The 22,250-nt window shown below is 56.8% G+C and overlaps 1 protein-coding gene across 1 annotated transcript in view; it reads left to right on the forward strand.

Annotated features, from left to right (window-relative positions):
- Nucleotides 1-13,379, forward strand: part of CA5A (carbonic anhydrase 5A) — a 31,026-nt gene extending 17,647 nt beyond the window's left edge. The window contains exons 4-11 of the mRNA XM_027617416.2: nt 1,242-1,337; nt 1,462-1,524; nt 5,495-5,650; nt 8,093-8,236; nt 9,760-9,855; nt 12,158-12,289; nt 12,798-12,856; nt 13,271-13,379. Of these exons, the coding sequence (XP_027473217.2) occupies nt 1,242-1,337; nt 1,462-1,524; nt 5,495-5,650; nt 8,093-8,236; nt 9,760-9,855; nt 12,158-12,289; nt 12,798-12,856; nt 13,271-13,379 (855 nt within the window). The remainder of the gene's footprint in view (nt 1-1,241; nt 1,338-1,461; nt 1,525-5,494; nt 5,651-8,092; nt 8,237-9,759; nt 9,856-12,157; nt 12,290-12,797; nt 12,857-13,270) is intronic.
- The last annotated feature ends 8,871 nt before the right edge of the window (nt 13,380-22,250 follow it).

Here is a 22,250-nt window from a genome sequence, read left to right on the forward strand (position 1 = left end):
CTCTGGCAGCATACCTTCTGTCTTGGTAACTGTATGTCTGCACGTGGTTTTCCATGAGCAGATGCTTTCACAGAAGAGGCGGCTGCATAGAAACAAGACTGGAGCTTGGGTCCCCCGGCGGCTCTCCCTGGGTCAGCCGGGCAGGGGCTGCCGGGCCCGTTCTGGCCGTGCCTCTGGCCCATGAGGGAGCCTCCATTTCCTGTGGGGGTTTGGAAGGCAAATCCAGTTCGAAGGTGGGGTCCCTGAAGGAAGCAGCCTGCAGCTGGGGCGCTGGGCCCGGCTGTCTTGATTTCTGGGTGACTCCACGGGGACAGCAGTGGAGGGGGGGGATTCCAGGTGAGTCATGCAAGGGCCGGGAGAGGCCAGGCCACCCTCGCTGGCCCCAGTGCCCGTGGCCGGGAGCACTGGGGTTTGTTGGGAGTGAGGTGTCACCTGTAGCACACGTGGACCCCACACCCTTGGCAGAGGCCCCCCAGCCCTACAACCCAGCAGCTGCACGGGGAAGGTCTCGTTGACCACGACAGGCTGGAGGGCTTTCTGGACTGCCGGTGTGGACTTGAGGCTTGGGTCGCCGCTCAGAAAGGCCTGTAGCACAGCTCATCCCGTAAAAGGACTGATGTGCAGACACCCAGGCCCCATCTTGGGTCTGGGTCTGGGCCAAGCTCAGCCTCGGCAGGACCACGAGCCCCCATCACACGGAACCCAAGCCTGGCCCCGGCACCTGGCCTCCCCTGTTTCCCTGGCTCGTCCTCTGCCCCTCACTTAAATCCTTCTCAGCTGGCCAATCCTGATGCCGAGTTTGGGCTCAGGAAAACCCAAGGAGGGACGTGAAATAGGGACATAGATGAGGTTCAGAGGAGAATGACAGACGTAGGGGGGAAATGCAATTTGGACGGCATACTCACATTAAAAACTGTGCGTTGTTTATCTGAAATTCAAATGTAACTGAGTGTCTGGGTGCCGATCTGGCAAGCTGGCTCAAGGATTGCTGAGCGAGAGCACACCATCCCGCCACCAAGTCCTATTTCACACCGCGAAGCCGAGCCTCCTTTCCCTCCCGCCGGAAGCGCCCAGGCCCTTACTGTCTGGGCTTCTCTCCGAGTTTGGGAGCCCCAGGCAGGCGGCACACCTGAATCCGGTAAAACCGGGCAATGGGTGCTGGGTCCGGCCCGGAAGCCGGAGCAGATGCTGTATGTCTTGCCGCACCGTGATCAACGTAATTCCTTTCTTCTCTCTTTCAGCTGCATTTAGTTCACTGGAATTCGGTGAGATACCGAAATTACAAAGAAGCCGTAATGGGGGAGAACGGCGTGGCCGTGATCGGCGTGTTTCTAAAGGTAAGCTTGCTGGGGCGCGGCTCCCCCGGCGAAGCGGGTGAACCACCGTCCGTGGAGCGTGGAGTGGGCTCGCCCTCCCGCCTGCTGCCTTCTCACCCCGGCCTTTCCCGACTGTGCCGTGCAGCTGGGGGCCCGGCACGAGGCACTGCAGAAGTTGGTGGAAGTCTTGCCGGAAATCAAGCATAAGGTAAGCTGCGTGGTTTGCACTGGGCACAGCTTAGATTAATGACTCGTTGGCAACAACAAAAAGATCTAATGGGTGGAAGGGTCTGGCTGAGGGGGTCTGAGTCCCCGGTCCGGGGCTGGGACTCCCTGGGGCTGATTCCAGCGCGTCCCCAGCGGGCTCACTCCCGGACGGCCGCGGGTCCCTGCTCCCCGTGGACCCCTCCCTCCTCAGTACCGTGGGGGTGCTGGACTCCCTCCGACTTTCCCAAAATTCAGCCGCTCAGGCAGCATCTTAAGGTGTTTGCCACGTCCGCCTGTCACTGGTACTGTTCGTTACGTAGTATTTTTCCTTAAACCGATCAGCTTGAAAGAATCTCTAGACTTCTCCCAGGCAATGACATCTCCTAGGGATGTTTGTTTTAAAACCGACTGTAGTAAATATCTGTCATTTAGGAGTGTCCACACACATGCCACCTGCCACACTCCCGGTGCGGGATCTCAGGGTCACCCCACCCCAGGAGAACAGGGAGGCCGGGGGTAGGAAGAAAGTCCAGCCCACTCGCTCGCCCTCCGCGAGGGCGTCTTCGCTCGGCTCCCCTGGTGCACCTTGCTGCACTAAGCTCAGCTCAAAAAGACAAGGACAACAATGCAGCTTTCCTCCAACATGAGCTGAGAAAGGACTTTGATGGACACATGGAAATTCCCAAGAAATGTAGTTTATTTGTTCAGTACCAAACAAAAGAATTGCAGGATGCGAGGAGTCCTGGTGGTCCCTGGACGTGGACGGATGGGCCCGGACCTGTCGCAACAATGGCCCAAGTGGCTCCAGATGAAAGCAGGGGGCCAGCCCTTCCTCGGCGGCTTCACGGGGTCTGTTTGATGTGGGCGGTGTGTTCCCTTTGATGTTGACCTTGGGGCTGGCCCCGTGGGACCAAGACCAGATCACCCCCTGCTGCCCCGTCCACAGGCTCAGGAACTTCCCAAGGTCAAGGTGCTGGGAGCATCCTCTCCCCCTCTGGTCTGCAGCCAGAGTAAACTGAGGATGTTTTCCCCGGGCGTCCACCTCCCACACGGTGTGGCCTCCACCTCTTGGTGGGAAGGGAAGGACCTGGCCGCGAGGGGCTGTTTACTCTGGGGTCTGTTTTCCTTCCGCGGAAGCTCTGGAGCGCGTCTGGCTCCCCAGGGCCGTCTGGGTGTCAGGGGAGGTGCCTGGGCCTCGCTTCTGGGCCTGACGCTCGTCTTTGGCCTCAGCTTCCCAACCTGAGAAAGAAGAGTGAGCGCCTAGGACACAAAAGGTCCAGCTTGCAGGGTGGGCGTCTGTGCCTCCCGGGCCGGGGGGATGGGGTCCCGTTAGCCTCAGTGGCCCTTCTCTGTGCCCCATGCTGGGTGCCCCCAACGTCCGGAGCCATTCTTTACATTGGCAACGTTAGACACCATCTCTGTGGCCTACCGTTCTGCGGTTCTGAAACATGTGTCGTCATGGATCCTCCCAAAACTTTAATTGGCGGGAAACTGGTGGTGGGTGCATCCAGCCGGCCCTCCACACAAGCCGCCGCCTTTACCCCCACCCCTGCAGCCCCAGGGAAGGAGGGACAGCCGGCCTCGGGGTGGGGCAGGCTCCCGCAGCGTCTGGGCTCTACCGCTTTGAGAAAGTCACGTCTACGTACCCCAACGTTCCTCTTTAATAAAGTAGAGACACCTCTCGTGGGTGGATCTGAAACCTCGCGGTCACAGCCTCGGAAGCCCCTTCGGGGGAGGGGGAGGTGTGTGGATTTGCCACGGTGCTTCTTGCACACTTCTTGCATTTTGTCCCAAGTGCACCTGTGACCTGCTTCCTTCACGACGTCACCAGAGCACACGGGGTGACGTCATCAGCCTCGAGAGGGACTGGGAGTTCCGACACGCCCCCCACAGAGGAACTGTGCCTTCAGACGCAGGGTCTGGGGACAAGTGTGTCCGCCCCGTGCCTGGACACCCTCCCACAGTGCCGCCCGGGGCTACAGCTCCGGTACCTCGGCGCTGGCTAGCGTGGCGTTGCTCCCAGGGCTGTGCCCTCGGCCTTGGTCTCCCTGGCTTTCCAGAGCAGCAGGGACCATGGTCCTGAGCCTGCCAACCCAAGGGACCCCAAGAGATCCTTCCGTCACTGAGCAAAAGCCTGCTGGAGGGCCCCCAGCTGGAGAACCAATAGGTCCTCCTTTGTCTGCACCCTTCCCTCACCCGGCACTGTGCTGAGTGGCAACCAGATTGCAGCCCTGGGACTCCTGCCCCTGCTGGTGGATTTCTTCAGGGATTCCCTAGTCCTGGGCAGAAGCGGGGGGGGGGGGGGGGGTCCATTTCTGCAGGCTCCCTGCCCTCCACCGCTTTACTGCTTTGGTTTCTCACTCACTCCTTCCAGCCAGGTGGCCTCTGTGCTATTCCTCAAGCCCTCAGGCCACACCCTGCCTCAGGGCCTTTGCACTGGCTCTGCCCACTCTCTGGAAGGCTCTTCCCCCTAGAAACCCGCAGCCCTCTTCCTTTACCCCTTCCAAGCCTTCACTCAAACGTGTCCTCTATGAGGCCTTGAGAACCATCCCCTCTTAATACGCCAACCGCTAACCGCCCCCCCAGCATTTCTGATCCCACTGCCCTACTTAAATTTCCTCCATCATGCCTACTGTGGTTGGAACGACTTGACATTTCACTTACTTATTTTGCGTGTGCTCTGCTTTTCTCTGGTAAAAAGTGAGTCCCGTGCATGTGGGTAGTTTGTCCTCTCGGTCTCCTCCGCCACCGCCCCCCCGTGCCCAGCATAGAGTCAGGGGTGCCCCACGTAGCTGTGGGTGAGTGAATGAAGGAGGTGCCCCATCCATGACCCCCGGAACGCAGAGAGGCAGCTGTGCCCGATCCTTTGATGAAGGCTGGAAAGCCAATAGGCACAGATTCTGACCAGAGGCTCCCACGTGGGGGAGGCGCTGACACGAGCCCCCCTCGGCTGCAGCACACAGGGAGCTTGGTGCCTGGTGGTCGAGAACAGCGTCCGGAGAAGGAGAATCCTGGCATAATGGTCAGGGCGGCCTGCTTCAAAGAGAACACCAACTGTCTAGAAAGAGTAATATTTTCTGGGGCAGCCCTTGTGGGAAACAGTCCGGTGGTTGCTCAAAACTTAAACACAGAATTACCGTGGGATCCGGTACATGCCCTTCTGGATATGTCCCCCAAGTAACTGAAAGCAAGGTCTTGAAGAGACATGGGTGCCTCATGTTCACAAAAGCATCCCTCACAATAGGCCAGAGGGGCAAGCGTCTGTTCTGGGATGAATGGATGAGCAAAATGCAGTTGATCCACGCAGTGGAGTGTGGGGAAGGCTATTTTGACAGCTGCCGCAGCGTGATGGACCTGGAGAGGGCTGTGCGGGGTGAGGTCGGCCCGTCACAACGGGACCAACGCTGCGCCGTTCTGCTCACAGAGGTCCCCGGAGGACTCAGATCCACAGGGACGGGAAGTAGATGGTGGGGGGCGGTGCTGGCACCGGGGGTAGGGCAGGGGAGGGGGTGCCTAATGAGGACAGAGTTTGCTCGGGAAGACGGGAACGTCCTGGAGATGGATGGTGGTGGTGGTCGCACCGCGTGAACGTCCTTAGAGCCACAGAACTCTGTGCTTAAACATGGTTAGGATGGTCAATTTCATGTTATGTGGGTTATTTTACCATTGTTTTCAAAAATGTCATGTTTTCACAGCGGAGGTATGCAAACACGAATAACTCAGAAAGGAAACGTGTAAGCCTTTGGTGGGCATCCCTGCTCTGCCCGGGAGGGTCACATTTTCTTTACTGCTTCCAAAATGACAACTGCAGCCTCACCATCTTTATCCCAGGACCAAACTTGTCCCATGAAGGCCTGGTCGCTGGGACAAAGATGGGGCACCATCCCCTTCCTGCCAGCACCCCCTCCCCTCCCCCCACCGCCACCGTCTCTGCCTGAGACCCGACGCCACCTGCGGTCTTGGTCTCTCAGGGCGCACGGGCTGCCGTGGGCCCCTTCCAGCCCTCCCGTCTCCTGCCTGCCTGTCGGGACTACTGGACCTACCCGGGCTCCCTCACCACGCCTCCGCTCAGCGAGTCGGTCACCTGGATCATCCAGAAGCAGCCTGTCGAAGTGGCTCAGAGCCAGGTGAGCTGCGCCTGAACCGGCGTGGGGGGAAGGGACTGAGGGCTCAAGTCCTGTTCAGGGCCACCGAGACACTGTGAGCGTGTGTCACGGGTTTCGTTGTCCGGTGTGGTTTGGATTCTCCAGCTAAAGAGGAGCTAGGCGAACTGTAACACCGGCTCTGTCTTAATCTTCAGCGGTTTCGAATGCAGGCGCAGCAAGTGTCCCTGATGACAAATGGCCGAACAAGGTCAGGGCTTTGCTCTGCTGTGTGTGTCGGGCTGAAGTTACTTTAGCAAGAACAGAAGTGACGTTAGAATTGGGACGTGGGTCCCCATGATGGGACCTCCGTAGGTATTTGTAGGTAAACAAATTAGCCGAGAAAGGAGTATCGTCGATGAATTTTGCAAAGCCGTGAAAGAAGTAGGGTCACTGAAGGAGAGGAGGAGATTTTAGAGTTTTTTCCCCCCTTCTTTGGATGATAGAACAGTAAACAATTGAGTTTGCTGAGAGTTTCTCTCACGGGCTGTATTAAGTTATACATGTTGAGAGAAAATTCCAGAAGAATTAGGTCAGTCAGCTATTGCTACAGCAATGCGGGTTAACAAACCACCCCAAAACTCAATGGCTCCTAACGAGCATCTATTTTACCTGCTTTGGGTCTGTGGGCTGGCTGTGGATGGCAGGGGGTTGGGGTTTGGGTCGGGCCCAGGTTGTCTTGTGCTCCTTGGACCAGTGGCTGCCCAGAGCTGGGTCCATGGTGCATGACAGAAATGCAAAAGACCAGCAGACCCCACATGCTCTCACCTGCTGGCCACAACACGTCCCAGTGGCTGAGGCCCACGGGGCGGGGAGGAGGCGAGCGAGTGCTCACAGAGTAATGCCCTAGTCTGGCACACACACTTACACCAGAAATTTAACACTGGATGTCCAGGGATGCCTGCACTCCTTCTAATTTCCTTCCTCTTCCTTTTCTAAATAGTCTTCCCCTCCCCCTCCCCACCCAGAGTAAGTAGATATTACTTGTTAACACTTAAAAAACTTAGAGTATCTTTTTCTCTGGAAATCTCAAGAATGCGGAGACATCATGTCTGTGTCAGGCATTCAGAGTCTGGGGATGACAGACACGCAGCAAGCTCGCAGCCACGGCCCCTGTCCCCAGGCAGGGTGGGCCTTCCCTGCCAGTCTCTTTCTGAGGCTCCGGCCTCATGATTCTGCAAACATCCTCTCGTGCAAAAGTCGTGGAATGACGCTGTTTGCTTTGGAAGGCAGAGCGAGCGACGCACGCTTCTCCCAAATCAGAACTGTTAGCAACACAAGGAGGACCCTGGTCGAAAAATGGCCCCTGGTCACCAAGACCCCTCCTGTCACTCAGCACACACGTAATGAGCACCCATGCATGTCGGGTATTGCTGCCGAAGAGGGTGGGAGATGGGTAGCAGCAGATGCAGTGATGAGGTCCATCGAGAACAGTCTCTGCACACTGCCGTCTGGGAGGAAATAGAAACACGAGCTAATTCTTTTAAGATGGGGGTGAGTATTAAACAGCAATGCAGAGCAGAAGCCCCTTACCCCGAGCAGAGGAACTGGGGAGGTGGTGCATGCACCGCTGCGGGGGGGTGGGGGTGGAGGGGGGTGGGGGGGTGGAGGGGGGGGAGAGAAGCTGCCTTCCTGAGCAAGCCAACAGCAGGTGCAGGACATCCTGTGCCTGAGCCCCGGGAGCCTGGGTCCTCCGTGCCCTCCATGACTCTGGGGGCAGCTGCCAGCTTGCTCCACACATGGTCACTGTGTAGACACAACCCCAGCTCCATAGGTCATCGAACATGGGAGTGATCCTTGCAGAGCTCTTCAGTGTATTCGGAGAACAAATGAGGTGATAAAAATGGACTTTTAGCTCCTTCAGTGAGAAGCGAGTCAAATGTTACTTCCTGTTGTATGTACTCGCTTAGGTTTTACGTTATAGGTGTTCGTTGACTGTTGCCGCATGGCAACTCCCAACGGTAGAGGCTTAAGGAAACGATCACCGTTAGTATCCCCCTGCGTTGCCGGGGGTCAGAGTACGGGGTGGTTCTGGCTTGGGATCGCTCGCAGCGTTGCAGTCAGAAGTCCTGTGGGCTCTGAAAGCTTGAGCCAGGCTGGAGGCTCACTCGGCGGCTGGCAAGCCGGTGCTGGCTGTTGGCCGTGGGCCTCGGCTCCTCTCATGGAGGCCTCTTGGCAGTCCTTACTACACAGCGGCTGACTTCTCCAGGGCAAGGACGCTGGAAACCAAGGCGGAAGCTTCGATGCCTCTTCTGACCGAGCTTGGCCGTCCCCTCCGCCACCTTGTGCTGGCCGTGCGCAGCCATCCCTGATTCAGTGTGTGGGCAGGGGTGGGGCGGAGCGCGAGTGTGCACGGCAGGAGGGCCATCTGGGAGCTGGTTCTCTCCGTACCTGCACCCGGCCCACTCTGGTTGCTCTCCATTGCAGCTGGCTGCCTTTCGCACGCTCCTGTCTTCCGCGCTCGGTGAAGAAGAGCATTCGATGGTGGACAACTACCGTCCACTTCAACCCCTGATGAACCGGAAGGTCCGTTCATCCTTCCGGGCTGCGGAAGGGGGCATCCGAGTGGATGTCGCCTCTGACACTAAAAAGAGAGAAAGAGATCATTGTTTCAGTCATTGTGCATTACAGTTGCGGGGAAAAGAAACTACTTCAAAGAAGCCTCAGTAGGGTAGGGAACGGAAATGTGGGGACACGGGGTATCTCGGCGCCCATGGCAGCGCCCGAGCAAGCCCCCGCTGACCCGGGCCACCCGCCCACGCTTCCTTGTCTCAGACAGGCGCCCTCTGTCTCTCCACACCCATGGCCCCCGCATGCTTCCCGAGGGACGGGGACCCACGTGCGTCTTCCCCGCCTCCAGACTCCTGGGCGTCTCAGCGTCCTGGGGCTGCTGTGACAGATGACCACAGACTGGAGGGGCTAACCCAAGAGCAATGTGTTCTAGCAGCCCAGTTTGAAGGTGTCGGGGGGCTGGCGGGAAACCGCGGCTTCCGGGCCCGTCCCGGCCCCTGAGGCCGCCTGCGATCCCCGGCTCGAGCCCCCGCTCTGGCTTCATGGCCGAGGGGGTTTCCAATGTGCGCTCAGGACCCGGTGCCGTTTAGTTGTGGTCGTTCTGCTTTTTTTTTTTTTTTTTTTTAATTGTAATGAAACACACACCACATAAATTACCATTTTGCCCATTTCCAAGTGAACGCATCTGTGGCATTTATTGCGTTCGTGATGGTGTGCAGCCGTCCCACCGCTCGGCCCCCGAGCTCTCTGAATCTTGCAGAACTGGAACTCTGCCCGCCACCCCACCCCCACCCCCAGTGTGCGCTCCCTGCCCACGCCCGCCCCCAGCCCCCGGCAGCCCTGCTTCAAGGGTCTGTCTCCGCAATTTTGACTGCGCTACAATAAAACATAAGTGGAACCGTTATAATATTTGGGCTTTTGTGACTGGCTTCTTTCACTTAGCGCCACGTCCCCGACGTTCACCCATCCTAAAGCTGGTGTTAGAGCTTTCTTCCTTTGTGAGGCTGAGGAACATCCTGATTGATAATAGCATTTTTATTCTCACAGCATCACGAATATTCCCCTCTGGCAGTGATGCAAAGCTACGAACAACCCATCGTGTTGTCTCCCAACATTACCTTTCTGCCCGGCGCACAGTGAGACGTGGCACATAAGCATTGCATGTTTTCTTCCTCTTCCTTCCCTAAATGGTCTTCCCCCCGCAAAGTAAGTAGATATTACTTGTTTACATTTTAAAAACTAAGATTATCTTTTTCTCTGGAAATGTCAAGAATGCGGAGACGGCCTGCCTGTGTCGGGCATTCAGAGTCCGGGGATGGACAGACAGACCACGGCCCCATCCCCACGCGGAAAATATGGAATCCACCGAGGTGCAGCAAAAACAGAACAAAAACAAACAAACAAACAAACAAAAACCCCTCCATTTCATTTCGGGGAGATAAAGAATAAATAGACTCTCCCTACAGTCCACAAATAGCATCTCAAATCAAAGAGAACGTATGATACGGATGTGGTTTGTCTTGGCAGAGATTTTTATTTTTCCCCAATCTCAGAGCCTCCCGTGGTGTTTCCACAATTTGCAGTCTGGCTTTGGGCGATTCGAGGCTCTGGCCTCCACTGCAGAGAAAGCACCCCGACTTCCTTACACACCATCTTTGCTGGGAAAGCTCACCCTCACGGTGAGCTGTTACAATGCCTCGTCCAGATGCAGCCCCACAGGCCCTCCAGGGCGCCCACGGAGCCCACGGAGGCACCTCCATTCCAGCAAGCTTGGGTGTGCCGGTGATGGGTGGGGGGCCTGGCTGTTCGCCTGGGTGCGAAGCTGGGGGAGGACATCGAGGAGAAGCGGATAGTGTAAAGTCTGGTTCAGACCAAAAATATTTCTTGTCTTCTGGGGCAGTGTCACGACGCCTGAGTCTTGAGTGAGGTGGGCTTTCGTGCACAGGGAGGGTGTCCTGTGGTGGTCGTACCAGTTGCCCCAGACTCAGTGGCTTCCAACAATATGCATTTATTGCCTTACAGTCTGGAGGACAGAGGGCAGACACGGGTCTCAGGGAGCGACAGTCAGGGTGCGGGCAGGCTGGCTCCCGCTGGAGGCTTCTGGCTGTTTCCAGGCTTCCCCAACGGCTAGAGGCGCCCCCGTCCCTTGGCTCAGGGCCCCTCCTAAGACCACCTTCAAAGATGTCACTGCCACGAGCCTCTGCCTCCATCACCACAGCGTCCCTCTGACTTGGACCCTCGCCCTCCCTCTTACAAGGACCTTGTGAGTCCACGGGGCCCACCCGCATCGTCCAGGCTCATCTCCTCACCTCCAGATCCTTCATCCCATCTGCAAAGTCCCTTTGCCATGTGAGGTCACATATCCACAGGTCCCGAGGATGAGGACAAGGACACCTTGGGCCATTATGCAGCCGTCCACACTGTAGGCACAAAACCGCACTGAGCCTGGTCTCCTCTTGAGGTGGTGGGGGAGGGGATGGATTGGGAAAGGTACTGGGGGAAGGCAGGGGTGGGAGGGAGGGGTGTTGAAAATGCTCCAGAGCTGCACTGTCCAATAGCCCTTTCTGTAATGGCGGAATGTTCTAGAACTGTGCTGTCCTCTAGCACTTTCTGGGATGTTCCAGAATAGCATTGTCCTATATGGCAGCTCTTGGATACACATGGCCATTGAGCACTTACACTGGGTTAAGTGCAATTGAGGAACGGAATTGTAACGGTACATGATTTTAATTGCTTGCATTCAAAAGCCACCCATGACTGGCCAGGGGCCGCCATGTTGGACAGCATAGCTCTCTAACGGGACCGGAGCAGGTATATTACTTGACGGCCCACTTGAGAGCTGAGGTTTCTGAGGCCCTGCAGACAGGACACGAGGCCACCTGGGATGTCAAGTCCATCACTTCTGTGGGCATCACGAACTTGCTATACCAGTAGGTGACTGGCGCCTCCGAGGGAAGGCCGCTCTGTACTGATCAGGCCACAGGTCGTTCATTTGCAACAGAAATGGCTTAAAATAAACATGTTTTGACTCTTAAGAGGGCTGAGTTTGGTCGTGATGCTAGCTGAGAGGATTGGCTTGAAGCCGTCAGAAGAGATATCCAAGGAGGAACTCACCAAAATGGACATGTTTCTGTTCCATGTCTGAGCTCATGTCTCCGGTCACTTCATTCATAATTAAGAGGAGCTTACTGAACAGCAGAGCACGTGTCCGATCACATGGGCCCAGCCCTCACCCCCAAAGCTTGTGGTTCCCTTGCTCTGGGGAGCGGTGTTTGAGAAAGCTTCCCAAGTGACTGGCTTGGGTGGCTAGGGACAAGACCCCGGCCATCCCACTTAGCTGTTTTAACAAGCTCTATGGACGTTCTGGGAAACAGCCTCCAGGTTTTAATGGGGAAACTGAGGCTCACTTGAGAGATGACGACTCACCCAGGAAGAGGCGGAGATGGGAGAGAGAGCTGCTCTCTGACGGGAGGTGGTCCGCCAGGGCCCCGGGCGGGGCTGGGCTCTTGCCTCCTCTGATGTGTGCAGTTAAAGACAAGAAAAAGGGCCGCCTCCCATCGGAATGATCAAGTCCTGAACTGTACCGTTCAGTGAAAACTCTCGTGCCATCAGACCCTGCTGTCACATTTGGATGGACGCTTCCAGCCAAAGAGGCGACCGCTCAGACGTCCCGCAGTTTCTGAGAATCACACTTGCAGATAATGAAGGCATGTGGGGAATTGGAGAATGGGCTCTCTGCGCCGTCCCTTTCCACGGGGACTTTGGGGGCAGAGAAAGGCCCAGGGGTGCAGAGGGGCCTTGCAAGAGGAAGAGCAGAGCCTGGGCTCGGTTCTACCCGCCACGCGGTAACACCGTGTCCCAACCAGAATTCCAGGAGCAGGTGGGAGAACTTTCAACCTCGTGTTTCATGCTGATGTAAGCCTTTCCTCTGAGGGCACGGACGCCTTTGAAAGTCTCCTGGTAGGTGTTTTCTTTTGTCAGTTATTTTTAAAAGCCGGCGTTAACCCTGGGACACTGAGACCCTCCCGGGAGCCACACCGAGCCTGGATGCGTTGCACTGAAACCACAAACACCCCAAGAGGAAAGACGTGGCTCTCAGCCCTCAAAGCAATGGTACAAAAAACAAACACAGATGCTCCCACTCCCTGTCCTGAATGGCCGCCAGATGCAGAGGTCAAGGTCCGCGGGTTTGTGGGACCGGCTCTCAGTGTGGTGCAATTGTGGCTGAGGACCCTATTGTGGAAACTCTGGCCCAAACTTGAAAGCTCAAAGCCTCCTCCCTGTACTTTTATGTTATTTTCTCATTTTTTAAAATACAAATGTGTAAGAAGTGCCTGGTTCCTGGCAAATTGCTGTCCCTTCCTCCCTCCCCTCCCCTTCCTAACTCGAGAACCAGGGAGGCTCTCTCCTGGCGGGCCGCAGGGCTGACTGAATCCCCTCCGGGCTGCCCCTGGGGACAAGACCCGCTGCCACTCCTTTCGCGGACTGCCCCTGCCCACCTTCCCACCCCCCCACCCAGTCTGCACCAGCCAGGAGTCTGGGCCCCTCTCACCCCACGTCTCCCCGGCCTGGACACCCCGCTCTCCCGCCCGCTGCCCTCTGCTCCCCCACCTCTCCGCAGAAACACCGGGAACACGAGACCCCCCCGAGCCCTCGGCCTTCACCAGGGTTCCTCGTCCTGTGCGCTTGGCCTCCTGCCAGAAGGCGCCCACCAACGCCATCTCAGTAAATGGCACCTCTCCCCCCCAGTGCTAAGGCCAGCCTTGAGGAGCCCCTCAGAGCTCCTGCCCCTTGCTCCCCGCATCCCAGACAGCCGTGGATCCTGTTGGTGGCAGCCCTAGTCCGTCACGTGCTGTAGATCCGTTCGCTGTCCTCCGTGGTCTCTGCCGCGCCCCAGCTGGATTGCACCACTAGCCTCTTGAGGACCCCCCTTCTTTCCAGCTCTCCCTGCCCCCGCCTAACCCACTCTTCTCCTACCACGCCTGCAGGTCAAGCTCCCTTCCGCGGTGGCCTCTGAGTGCGGGGTCCTCCCTGCCGGCATTGCTGCCCCACAGCTGTGTTAGTGAGCCCCCTTCTCCGTCCCTCTCCCTGCAGCCCTCCAGCCCTGTGCTTGGACAGGGCACTCATCCTGTCCCTGGTCCACGGCTTGCTTCCCTGCAAGGGTGGTGTCCTCATCTACCTGCTGACTTGCAGCCCAGAATAGACACTCGTCTGCGGAAACTGAGTGAGGTACTCCGACCCGTAACGCTCAGGTACTACCTGCCCTCTCCAAGTCAGCCAGGCGTGCTCTTGCCTCAGGCCTTGGGTCATGCTGTTCCCTCTCCTGGGAATGCCCTTCCCCTCCTGGTTCTGCTCATAAACTTCTATCATGCAAGGCTCAGCCCAAGTGCCTCCTCCGCAGTGATTCTTTCCTCGGCACCTCCCCAGAGAACTGACCCTCTCTGTGCTACTGCATGTCCTATTGATGTGTGTGAAAGCAAGTGAGGGAGAGCATGAAGAAGCATGGAACAGCATGGAGAAGCTGTGGAACGGCATGGAACAGATACAGAGCAGCATGGAACAGCATGGAGCAGCATGGAATAGACACGGAGCAGCATGGAACAGCATGGAGCAGACATGGAGCAACATGGAACAGACATGGAGCAGCATGGAACAGCATGGAGCAGACATGGAGCAACATGGAACAGACATGGAGCAGCATGGAACAGACATGGAACAGCATAGAACAGCATAAACAGCATGGAGCACCACAGAGCAGCTAGGAGCATCATGGAGCAGCATGGAACAGACATGGACAGCATGAAGTAGCCTAGGTGTTTGGCCCTCACCATAGAAAGTGTTGTGTAGGGTGGTGAACATTATCCTCCCGGAGATTTCTGAAGAATGGAACTGAATTCTCACCTCCCCAAATCTACCTTTCTGCTCTGAGTCCTGTACCTGACCTGGTGTGTGTGGCCTTGGCTCAGCAGCCACTGTGCCCAAAACACAGAGGAAGAGCCACGGGGTCTGCGTGAGCAGCTCTGAAAGCCCTGGCTGCCAAGAGTGTAGCTGTCTCCAGACTCTGCAGGTTTATAAGAGCTACTCGCAAGGGGCACACCTCAGCTCTGGCACTGCTTAGTGCCAGGTTGTAGGATGTAGGATGAGTTCCCCCGATAATCCAGGGCAAGGTGGGAGCAAGTTCAGTGTGAGAGTCAGCCTGTCTGTGCATTGACTAATACGCGACTCGGCGCCCACGTTGGCTGCTAAGCAGTGAGATGCCTGGCCCCAAGTCCATGGAAATGTTAGAATGGATGTCAACAGGAAAAAAGCTCTTCTGTTTCCGTCATACTTAAGATACGTTCACCGACTGTTGCACTGAAGATTAAGGCTGTGTATTTTTTCAATGTCAAGATTATACTGTATCAGAATTTCCTGTGTCAGTTTGGGAATTTTTTTTTTCTTAGTAGCATTGAAATAGGGAAACTATTTTAAAGTAAAGTGAAATCTTCTGATCCTTTTACTAAATTCTGGAAATTCAGAGGGGGCCGCCCTACAGGTGTTCCAGGTCCCTGAACATATAAACACAAATCAAAGATACAGACATCAAACAGCAGGTGTATAGCTCAGGCTTTACATCTGTATCCGCGATTCCATAAGGAAACACACAGCTTCCCTGCAATTAACATCCAACAACCATTTATCAAACACCTCCAGCCAGTGTGTACTAGTTAGTGTGCAAGACAGTCGGGATATGTCCGTGAACAAAACAGCAAAGTGCACAGGGTCTGGCCCCAGTGGGGCGTGCATCAGCGGGGAAGGTAGTGCAGAGACGGGATGTAATAAGCAAGTGTGGAATACGCTAGAGGTGACCAGGGCTCCGTGTCACTCATGTTCCAGACACAGACCCGATGGTGAACCACGTCGGCAGCAGGGGCTGGAAGCATTGGATGCTGGAGACATTTGCACTGTGATTTCTGGCCCCCTGGCTGTGGGGGCCAGAGAACGTGGGGGGTCAAGGGTAAGGTCAAGGCATTGATGCACGGCTCAGAGGACAGGGTTCGCTCTGCTGGCCTAGAAGTCTGGGGCGGAGGTCGGGGGAAGAAGGTGGAGGGAGCCACCCCCCGCCAACCCCTTGCAGCTCCGATCGTTCCTCCTTGGCCTCAAGGTGTGAGAGCTACACTTTTGATTGGCGTTTTCCTTTTTCCACGCCCCACTCACTTCTAGAACCTCCAAAGGGCCGAGTACGGTGACACAGATGCGTGTGTGGGCCACACTGCTACGTGGACAGGGTGGAAATGTCTGGGGTCAGACCCCCAGCAGGCAGGTGCTGCCCCCGGGGCCTCAGGGAGCCAGGGCGGTGTTGGGGCCCAGCGGGGGCAGGACCTCATCCCGAGGCTGCCCCACCCCTCCCAGCTGCCCGGGGGTGGGGGGCAGAGGCAGCCCAGACCTCGCTGCCACTGTCTGTGTCCACTCAGGGTGGGACTGGCGATGGGAACAGGACGGCTCTTCCTGCACTTCCTTCTTGTGGGCTTGAGCTGGCCGCAGGAGGCAGGCTGACCACTGGGAACTACCTCCTTCCCCTGTGCTCCGTGAGCGAGGCAAACTCAGGGTGTGAGATGGCCTGGAGGTGGCCAGTCTGAGGCGGGAGGAGACCCTGCAGGCTCACATCTGTGCGTGCAGGTCCCCGTCGTGGAGGCTGCCTGGCACAGCACTGCCTCGGTCCATCTGTCCCTCCTTCCACCAGAAGATGATTCTACACGGACGTGCTCTCCCAGCTGCTGGAGCCTTTGGCCCCCTCGGCTCAGACGTGCCCACAGGGAGAGCCAGGCCCCCCGCGGAGCTGCACACGCAGGGACCCACGGGTGCTCAGTGAGATGGGGACTCCGGGGGAATGTCACGCAGACAAGCTGGGCGAGCTCTACCTGTGCCCTTGACAGGCCGACACGACTGGCCAGGTCCGAGAAGGGGCCTGGGCACAGGTGCCCACCCTTTCTATAACATCTCAGGACCGGCTTAGGGCTTATTACAACAAAGCACAACACGCTGGGGGCTCTCCACACCAGAAGTTTATTCTCACAGCGCTCTGGAGCCCAGAGTCCAAAATCAGAGCCATGTGTCCTCCGAAGCCGGGTGGGGAGGACCTGTCCTCCCTCTTCCTGCCTCTGGTCACCCGTGGTCCTTGGCCATTCTCCACTGTCACTGTGTCCGGTCTTCACGTGCCGTCTTCCTGTAGGGACACAGTCCCACTGGGCTGGGGACACCCTGCTGCGGGATGACTTCATCTTCCTTAGTTACCTCTGCAATCACCTATTTCCAAATGAGGCCACGTTCTGAGGACCTGGGGGGGTGGGTAGGACTTCTCTCTGTTGTTTTAGGGGGACACAATTCAACTAATATCCCTTAAATAAGGTGGGGGCCACCTCCCAAACAAGCCTGTGCAAGGAGGTGCAGGACAGAGCCCAGCACCGGTTGCATATTATCTACATGAAGAAATCAGACGAAGACCAAAATGTCCAACCAGTGTTCTGACTTGTTCATTAGGCCTTTGGCATAAACCCCCAGGAAAAGCCCTGAGTCCCAAACCCAGACCTCTTGGGGGGAAGACCCGATTGGCTTGGGTGGTCAATGGTTTGATGATTGACTGTGCCAGAGATGGGTGGGGCCGTTGACACCAGCTGGCTGTAGGGCTATCCGGTTGCTGGCAGGTCCGAAGGGTCTTCTGAAATGGTCAGTGCTTGCAGGAGGGGAGACACATGGCGGCAGCAAGACATGCATTTTCAGAGGCTCATCAGCTGCCTGACACAGACATTCCTGCCACTGAGACCACGCCCAGACGAATGACCACGCCTGGACGAGTGACCATGCCCGGACGAGTGACCATGTCTGGACGAGTGACCACGCCCGGACGAGTGACCACAGCAGAAGACGCAGTGAGGGTAGCACTAGAACCACTTCTGCCTACGCTTCCTCGGACACACATTCCAGCTCAGCCCACACTGGGAAAGTAAGCCAGGACTGGAGGCCCGCACCCCAGGAACCAGTCCCCCGTGAGTCCTGGAAGATCCCCTTTCTGGTGAGGTGCTTCACCCTCGGCTTCTCCCACCCACCCTGCTTCATAAAAGAGAAACTGAGTCTCCAAAGCTGAGTGGGGCCCTGCCTGGAGCACCATTAACCACAGTGGTAGAGGCCACACTTGAACCCAGGGCCCCCAAGTCCAGGCCAGCACCCTTTCCTCTTTTCTTGAGGTTAAAATTCACGTAACATAAAAGTGACCGTTAGACCTTTTAAAGTAGACAGTTCAGTGGCGTTTAGCACATTCACACTGTGGTGCAATAATCACCTCTATCTGGTTCCACGACGTTCTGTCTCCCCAGAGAGAACCCGCGATCGGCAGTCACTGCCCCTGCCCCCGCTCTCTCCCCCTGCAACCGAGAATGTACCTTCTGTCTCTAGACGCTGCCTTCCCTGGACATTCCGCGTTCGGGGAACCGTGCAATCCTGCGTGCCTGGCTTCTATCACGGAGCTGATGCTCTCACAGTTCACGTTGGCGGCTAATATTCCAGCATGTGGTTCTGCCCCACTTTTCTTCCCCATCTCCCCACTGATGGGCTGGCCTGAACTCTCCGTCCCCGTCCCCGTTCCCTGCCCTTGCCTCCTGCATAATCCTCAAGAGCGGGCGCTCTTCCTGAGTGCGCCCATGGGGCCAAACTTGGGAACCACGCTGAGCAGGGAGGCCTGAGCCCAGTGGTCGGTGGTGGGACCGCTTTCTGTTTCTCCCTTGGCTGAGCCCTTGGTGCAAACCTAGCCCCACGATCTCTCTAACCTCCCTGCTGTTACTCAGAAATTCCCTGGGGCTGTGGATCCCACCGGGAGCCACGAAGACTGTGACCATCTCCGTGCCTACGATCTTGAGGAAGTTGGGTGGCCTTGCTGAGCATGTGAATGGAGCCAAAAGGATTCTGTGAAGGGAAGTCGGGAGCTCTTTTCTCCCTGAGAGTGGGCGAGGATTCTGCCCGAGGACAATGGACCTGCAGGGAGCCTCCAGGAGCAGCGGGAATGACACTCTCCGAGAACTAGAAGAATCCGCGAGCCCCTCCGTCTGGCGCTAGAAGGTGGCTGACATGGCTGCCCGTGTAGGAGGCCCACCCTGCTGCTGAGGCTGGGCTCGGCCCCCTCCTGAACGCACTAGGCCTCGTTTCTCCAGCCACAAACAGGGCCTCACGATGTTGCTGCAGGACTTAAATAACATACAGCATCTCCAAGTCCTGGCCGGGTGAACCACTCCACGTGTGGTCTGCTCCTGAACGGAACTTCATTTCAGATATTGCTGAGGGCCGTCCTGCCTTTTCAAGCATGCGGACAGGAAAAACCAGCAGCTGAGCGTAACAAAAGCATGGCTTTTACCAACAAATTTCCAGGAAAAGAAAGGAAGCTTCCTTGGTGAAAAGGACACAGATATTTCTCATGGGACTGGGAAGAGGCAGACAGGGGGCAAGTTTCCACATCAGTGAGGGATTTTTGGGTCTGCCCTTTCCTGGGAAAAAGAAGTTCAAAAGGAGAGCAAGGATCTGATACAGCTGTAAAGGCCCGGGCCCTCACCAGCTGGCGGGGCGATTCAAAGCACAGCCCTGGAGCGGCAGACAGACTCACGGGCCCGAGCCAACGAAGGGTCACCTCATTCCCACCCCTTGCAGGGCTCCGCCGTAATGCAGGTTACCCCGTGGGGGCGGGCGGCTCCCTTATGTCCGTTCTACCCCAAACTACTGCCCCACTTTTACCCGTGTGGAAGCTGAGGCCCAGCGCGACGCCCAGACACACGGCTGGAGGTTCCTTTCCAAGCCAGGCTGCTGGCTGGGCTGCAAGCATTGCGGCAGGTGTTGCCTGGGGCAGCTCAAAGCGGGGGTACCCATGAGTACCCCCCGGGGTGGGAAGGAAGCCTTTTAAACCCTGGAGACAAAGTGAGCCCCTCGTCTGTGGGAGCCAAGGGTCTCTCAGCGAGGCAGAAAATCACCCTGTGTGCGTGGTTTGCAAGTTCTCTTTACCTTCAGGGACAGGAGGCTTGCTTTAAGTAGAGCTCGCCGGGCGATGACTCTGCTGGAATATTTGTGAAAGGCACCGAACCTACGTGTGGTGATCGAGGGTTTGTGAGGCTGTCCAACTCTCCCCGGGCGAGGGGCCCACACTTTTCTTCCCCAAGGCCAAAAACATCAGAGTGTGCCCCAAACGGCAGTTGGATACGAAGCCAGGGGAGCAGGAGGGCAACTTTCCGTAGACTCCTGGCTTCCCCAGGGAGGAGTCGCAAGCCAGGCTCGGGGCAGCTCGATGTGGGAAGGGGGCCGGAACTCAGAGCTCGCTCATGCGTGTGCCCTGGGAAGTTTCCTTCCAACCTTGGGGCTCTGGGACATGGGACCTTTAGAGAGACTGAGAACGAGGAAGAAGTGTATGCTCGCTGTGGAAAGTGTAGAAACGACAGGGAAATAGAAGAAAACGTCGCACGTAACACGCACACACGCTCGCACGCACACCAGGGGGAGGCTGCTCTCAGCACATCGGGGCTCAATTCATCAAATCTGCCATTTTATAGACACCATCACCCCTACTGGTGATCACTACTGACAGAGTGGTTCCGGGACGACGCTGTTCTCGGTACTCCTCTGTACTGGGAGCGATGATTCCCCACGTGGAGCCCGGGAAACCCAGGCCCAGAGAGGGGCTGGATTTGCCCAGGTCCTTGAGCTGGTGGCCCCAAGGACGTGGGGCCAGGGGTGGGCGCAGGAGCCTGAGTCGAAGCCCGAGGATTACGCTGCTGCCGTGAAATTCCCCGTGCCCCCCCCCCCGCAAGGTTTACGGAGAGAGGATTGATGGGTACATTGTATTAGTTTCAGGCGCACCGCGCGTAATGTTTCGTGGTTTGTATATGCGGCTGAGCGACCCCACGGCGCGTCTACCTCGCACCCGTCACCCCACATAGTTACGCGTCTTGTTAACTCGGGTCCCTTGCCGACCACACCATGGCCACAGCACCGACACCTCTGAGTCTGTGTCTTCAGACTCCCTTTGCCCCTCCCTCGTCCTTCCCCACTTCCCATTTCCTGCACCCCGCATCTTGCCGCCAGGACCCTGAACCCCGGGGCCACTCTGGAGATGACAGGACAGCACTCAGAAAGCAGGAAGAGTGTGCAGAGCGGCCACGACACTGGCCCAACGTCCAGCCCATCTTCCAGCAGCTGGGGGGCTTGCGATGGGTTCTCTTCCGCCCAGATTGGCCCCAGAGCCTCTGGGACTCCAAACAGGAGAGAGAGAAAGGCCGCCTAAGAGGGGTCGTGATTTGCTAGCCCCACAACAGATACCGCTCTGCCCCCCTGAAGCACAGGGTACGCTTTCCTACAGAGCGGTCCCGCCTCTTCAAGGCCAATCCTCCCTGCTCCAAGAGGCCCTGGGAAACGTTCCTTCCCAGGAGAGGCACTGGCCTTGAGGCCTGGTTACACCCTCTACCTGAGAAACAGGAACCGCTCTTCCTCCAAAATGGCAGGTTTCCCAGGTCTTGGAAAAATAGAAGGGGAGACCCCGTTTAGCCAGAGCACATCAAGAGTCTGCCAAATGGGGCTTTGGAATGTTACACGCCATCCTTCTCTTCAATCAATCAAGACTAGATTGTGCCAGGAGAACACTGTCTCACATCCTGATGTTTCACAGTTCCCCCGTAGATTCCACCGACCGTCTGGGTACCACCACGTTTGCCAAAGCAAGTCCGTCGGCTGTTTGGTTTATTTCCAGTGCTGGCCATTACGTTGAAAAGCTATAGTAAACAACCATGTAGCCAAAATACAGCCCACCCCTTACTTCCTTAGAGAAAGTCCCAGAAGTGGGATAACTAAGTAGAGGGCATGACCCTTTAAGGCTTTTGGCAGAAACTCCCGAGAACTTTTCCTCTATAGAAAAATGTTCAAGATATTCTCCCCACCAGTCCTCATGAAAATAAAGGTCACAGCTTTTAATAAATTAGAAACTAGGGCTGGTTGGCGCAGAAAAGCTGCCCAGTGAGCGGCCGCCTTAAATCTGTAGGACAAATAGCTCCTTGAGGACTAAAGAGAACCACCGGTAGATGGCACTCTTTGCTAATATTTTAGAGTCGGATTTTGGGTATTTTCTCATTTCTATTTTCTACTTTCAACTTGGTGGAGAACTCAGAGACACAAATATGTCCAGAGCAGATTTGCAAGAGGAAATTGAGTACATTATCACATGGAAACCAATCGACAATGTTGCGTAACAGTGGGACCCTGGGACCCTGGGGCAGCTTGAAAGCACTCCTGGGGTGTCAGAACCCAGTTCAGGAGGGTCTCCTGCATCTTCTCAGGAGCCCTGCACTCACGTCACCTGTGCGCGGCCCCGTGCACGTGTGGGGCCCTCTGCCTCCCTCGTTAATTCTCACCCCGGGACAGCTAAACTAGATGGGTCTGTCTCCTCCACCCGGCATTCCAGGTCTTGGCAGTTGGCTCATTACAGGTCCGTGTGTGATGATTGGCCAGCTCTCTTTTGCTGTTGGAGGACGCCCTCCCGGTCAGGTGCCTGGAGTCCAGGGCAGTGCCCAGCCCTGGGGGACACACCGTTGCAGATGTCTGCTGTGTGAGTGCAGGTGAGGTGCTTGGGACCTTGCCTTAGAACACTGCCACCTGATCGCCTTCCTTGAGAAACGGTATCCATCCTGAGAGGAACTTCTTTTCAACTCCTGCCGGGGATTTGGGGGCAGGGTCCTCAGGGGGCTCCTTCCAGGCATCCCCCATGAAGTCAATATAAGTGAGCTTATGCAGATTTCTGGTTTCCCCAAGTCTAGGTCGCTGCTTCTAGAGCTGTGCCCCTGAAGTCTGCTCTTTGGCATGGAGAGTCCCCGCGGGATAAAATGGTAATCGGCCCAGAAAGGGACTCAGGACGTGGCCTCAGACTGTGACTTAGTACCCCAGGCCCGAGCTGGAGACCTCCCAGGTCGGCAGGAGGAGCCGACCAGGTCGAGGGGTGGGGTGATCACCCCGGCCCAGCGCCCCCACCGGGCCTGAGCGCCCTGGCACGGGCCAGGCAGGCAGGCACCCCAGC

The sequence above is a fragment of the Zalophus californianus genome, chromosome 17, assembly GCF_009762305.2.
Source record: "Zalophus californianus isolate mZalCal1 chromosome 17, mZalCal1.pri.v2, whole genome shotgun sequence".
Taxonomy (NCBI): domain Eukaryota; kingdom Metazoa; phylum Chordata; class Mammalia; order Carnivora; family Otariidae; genus Zalophus; species Zalophus californianus.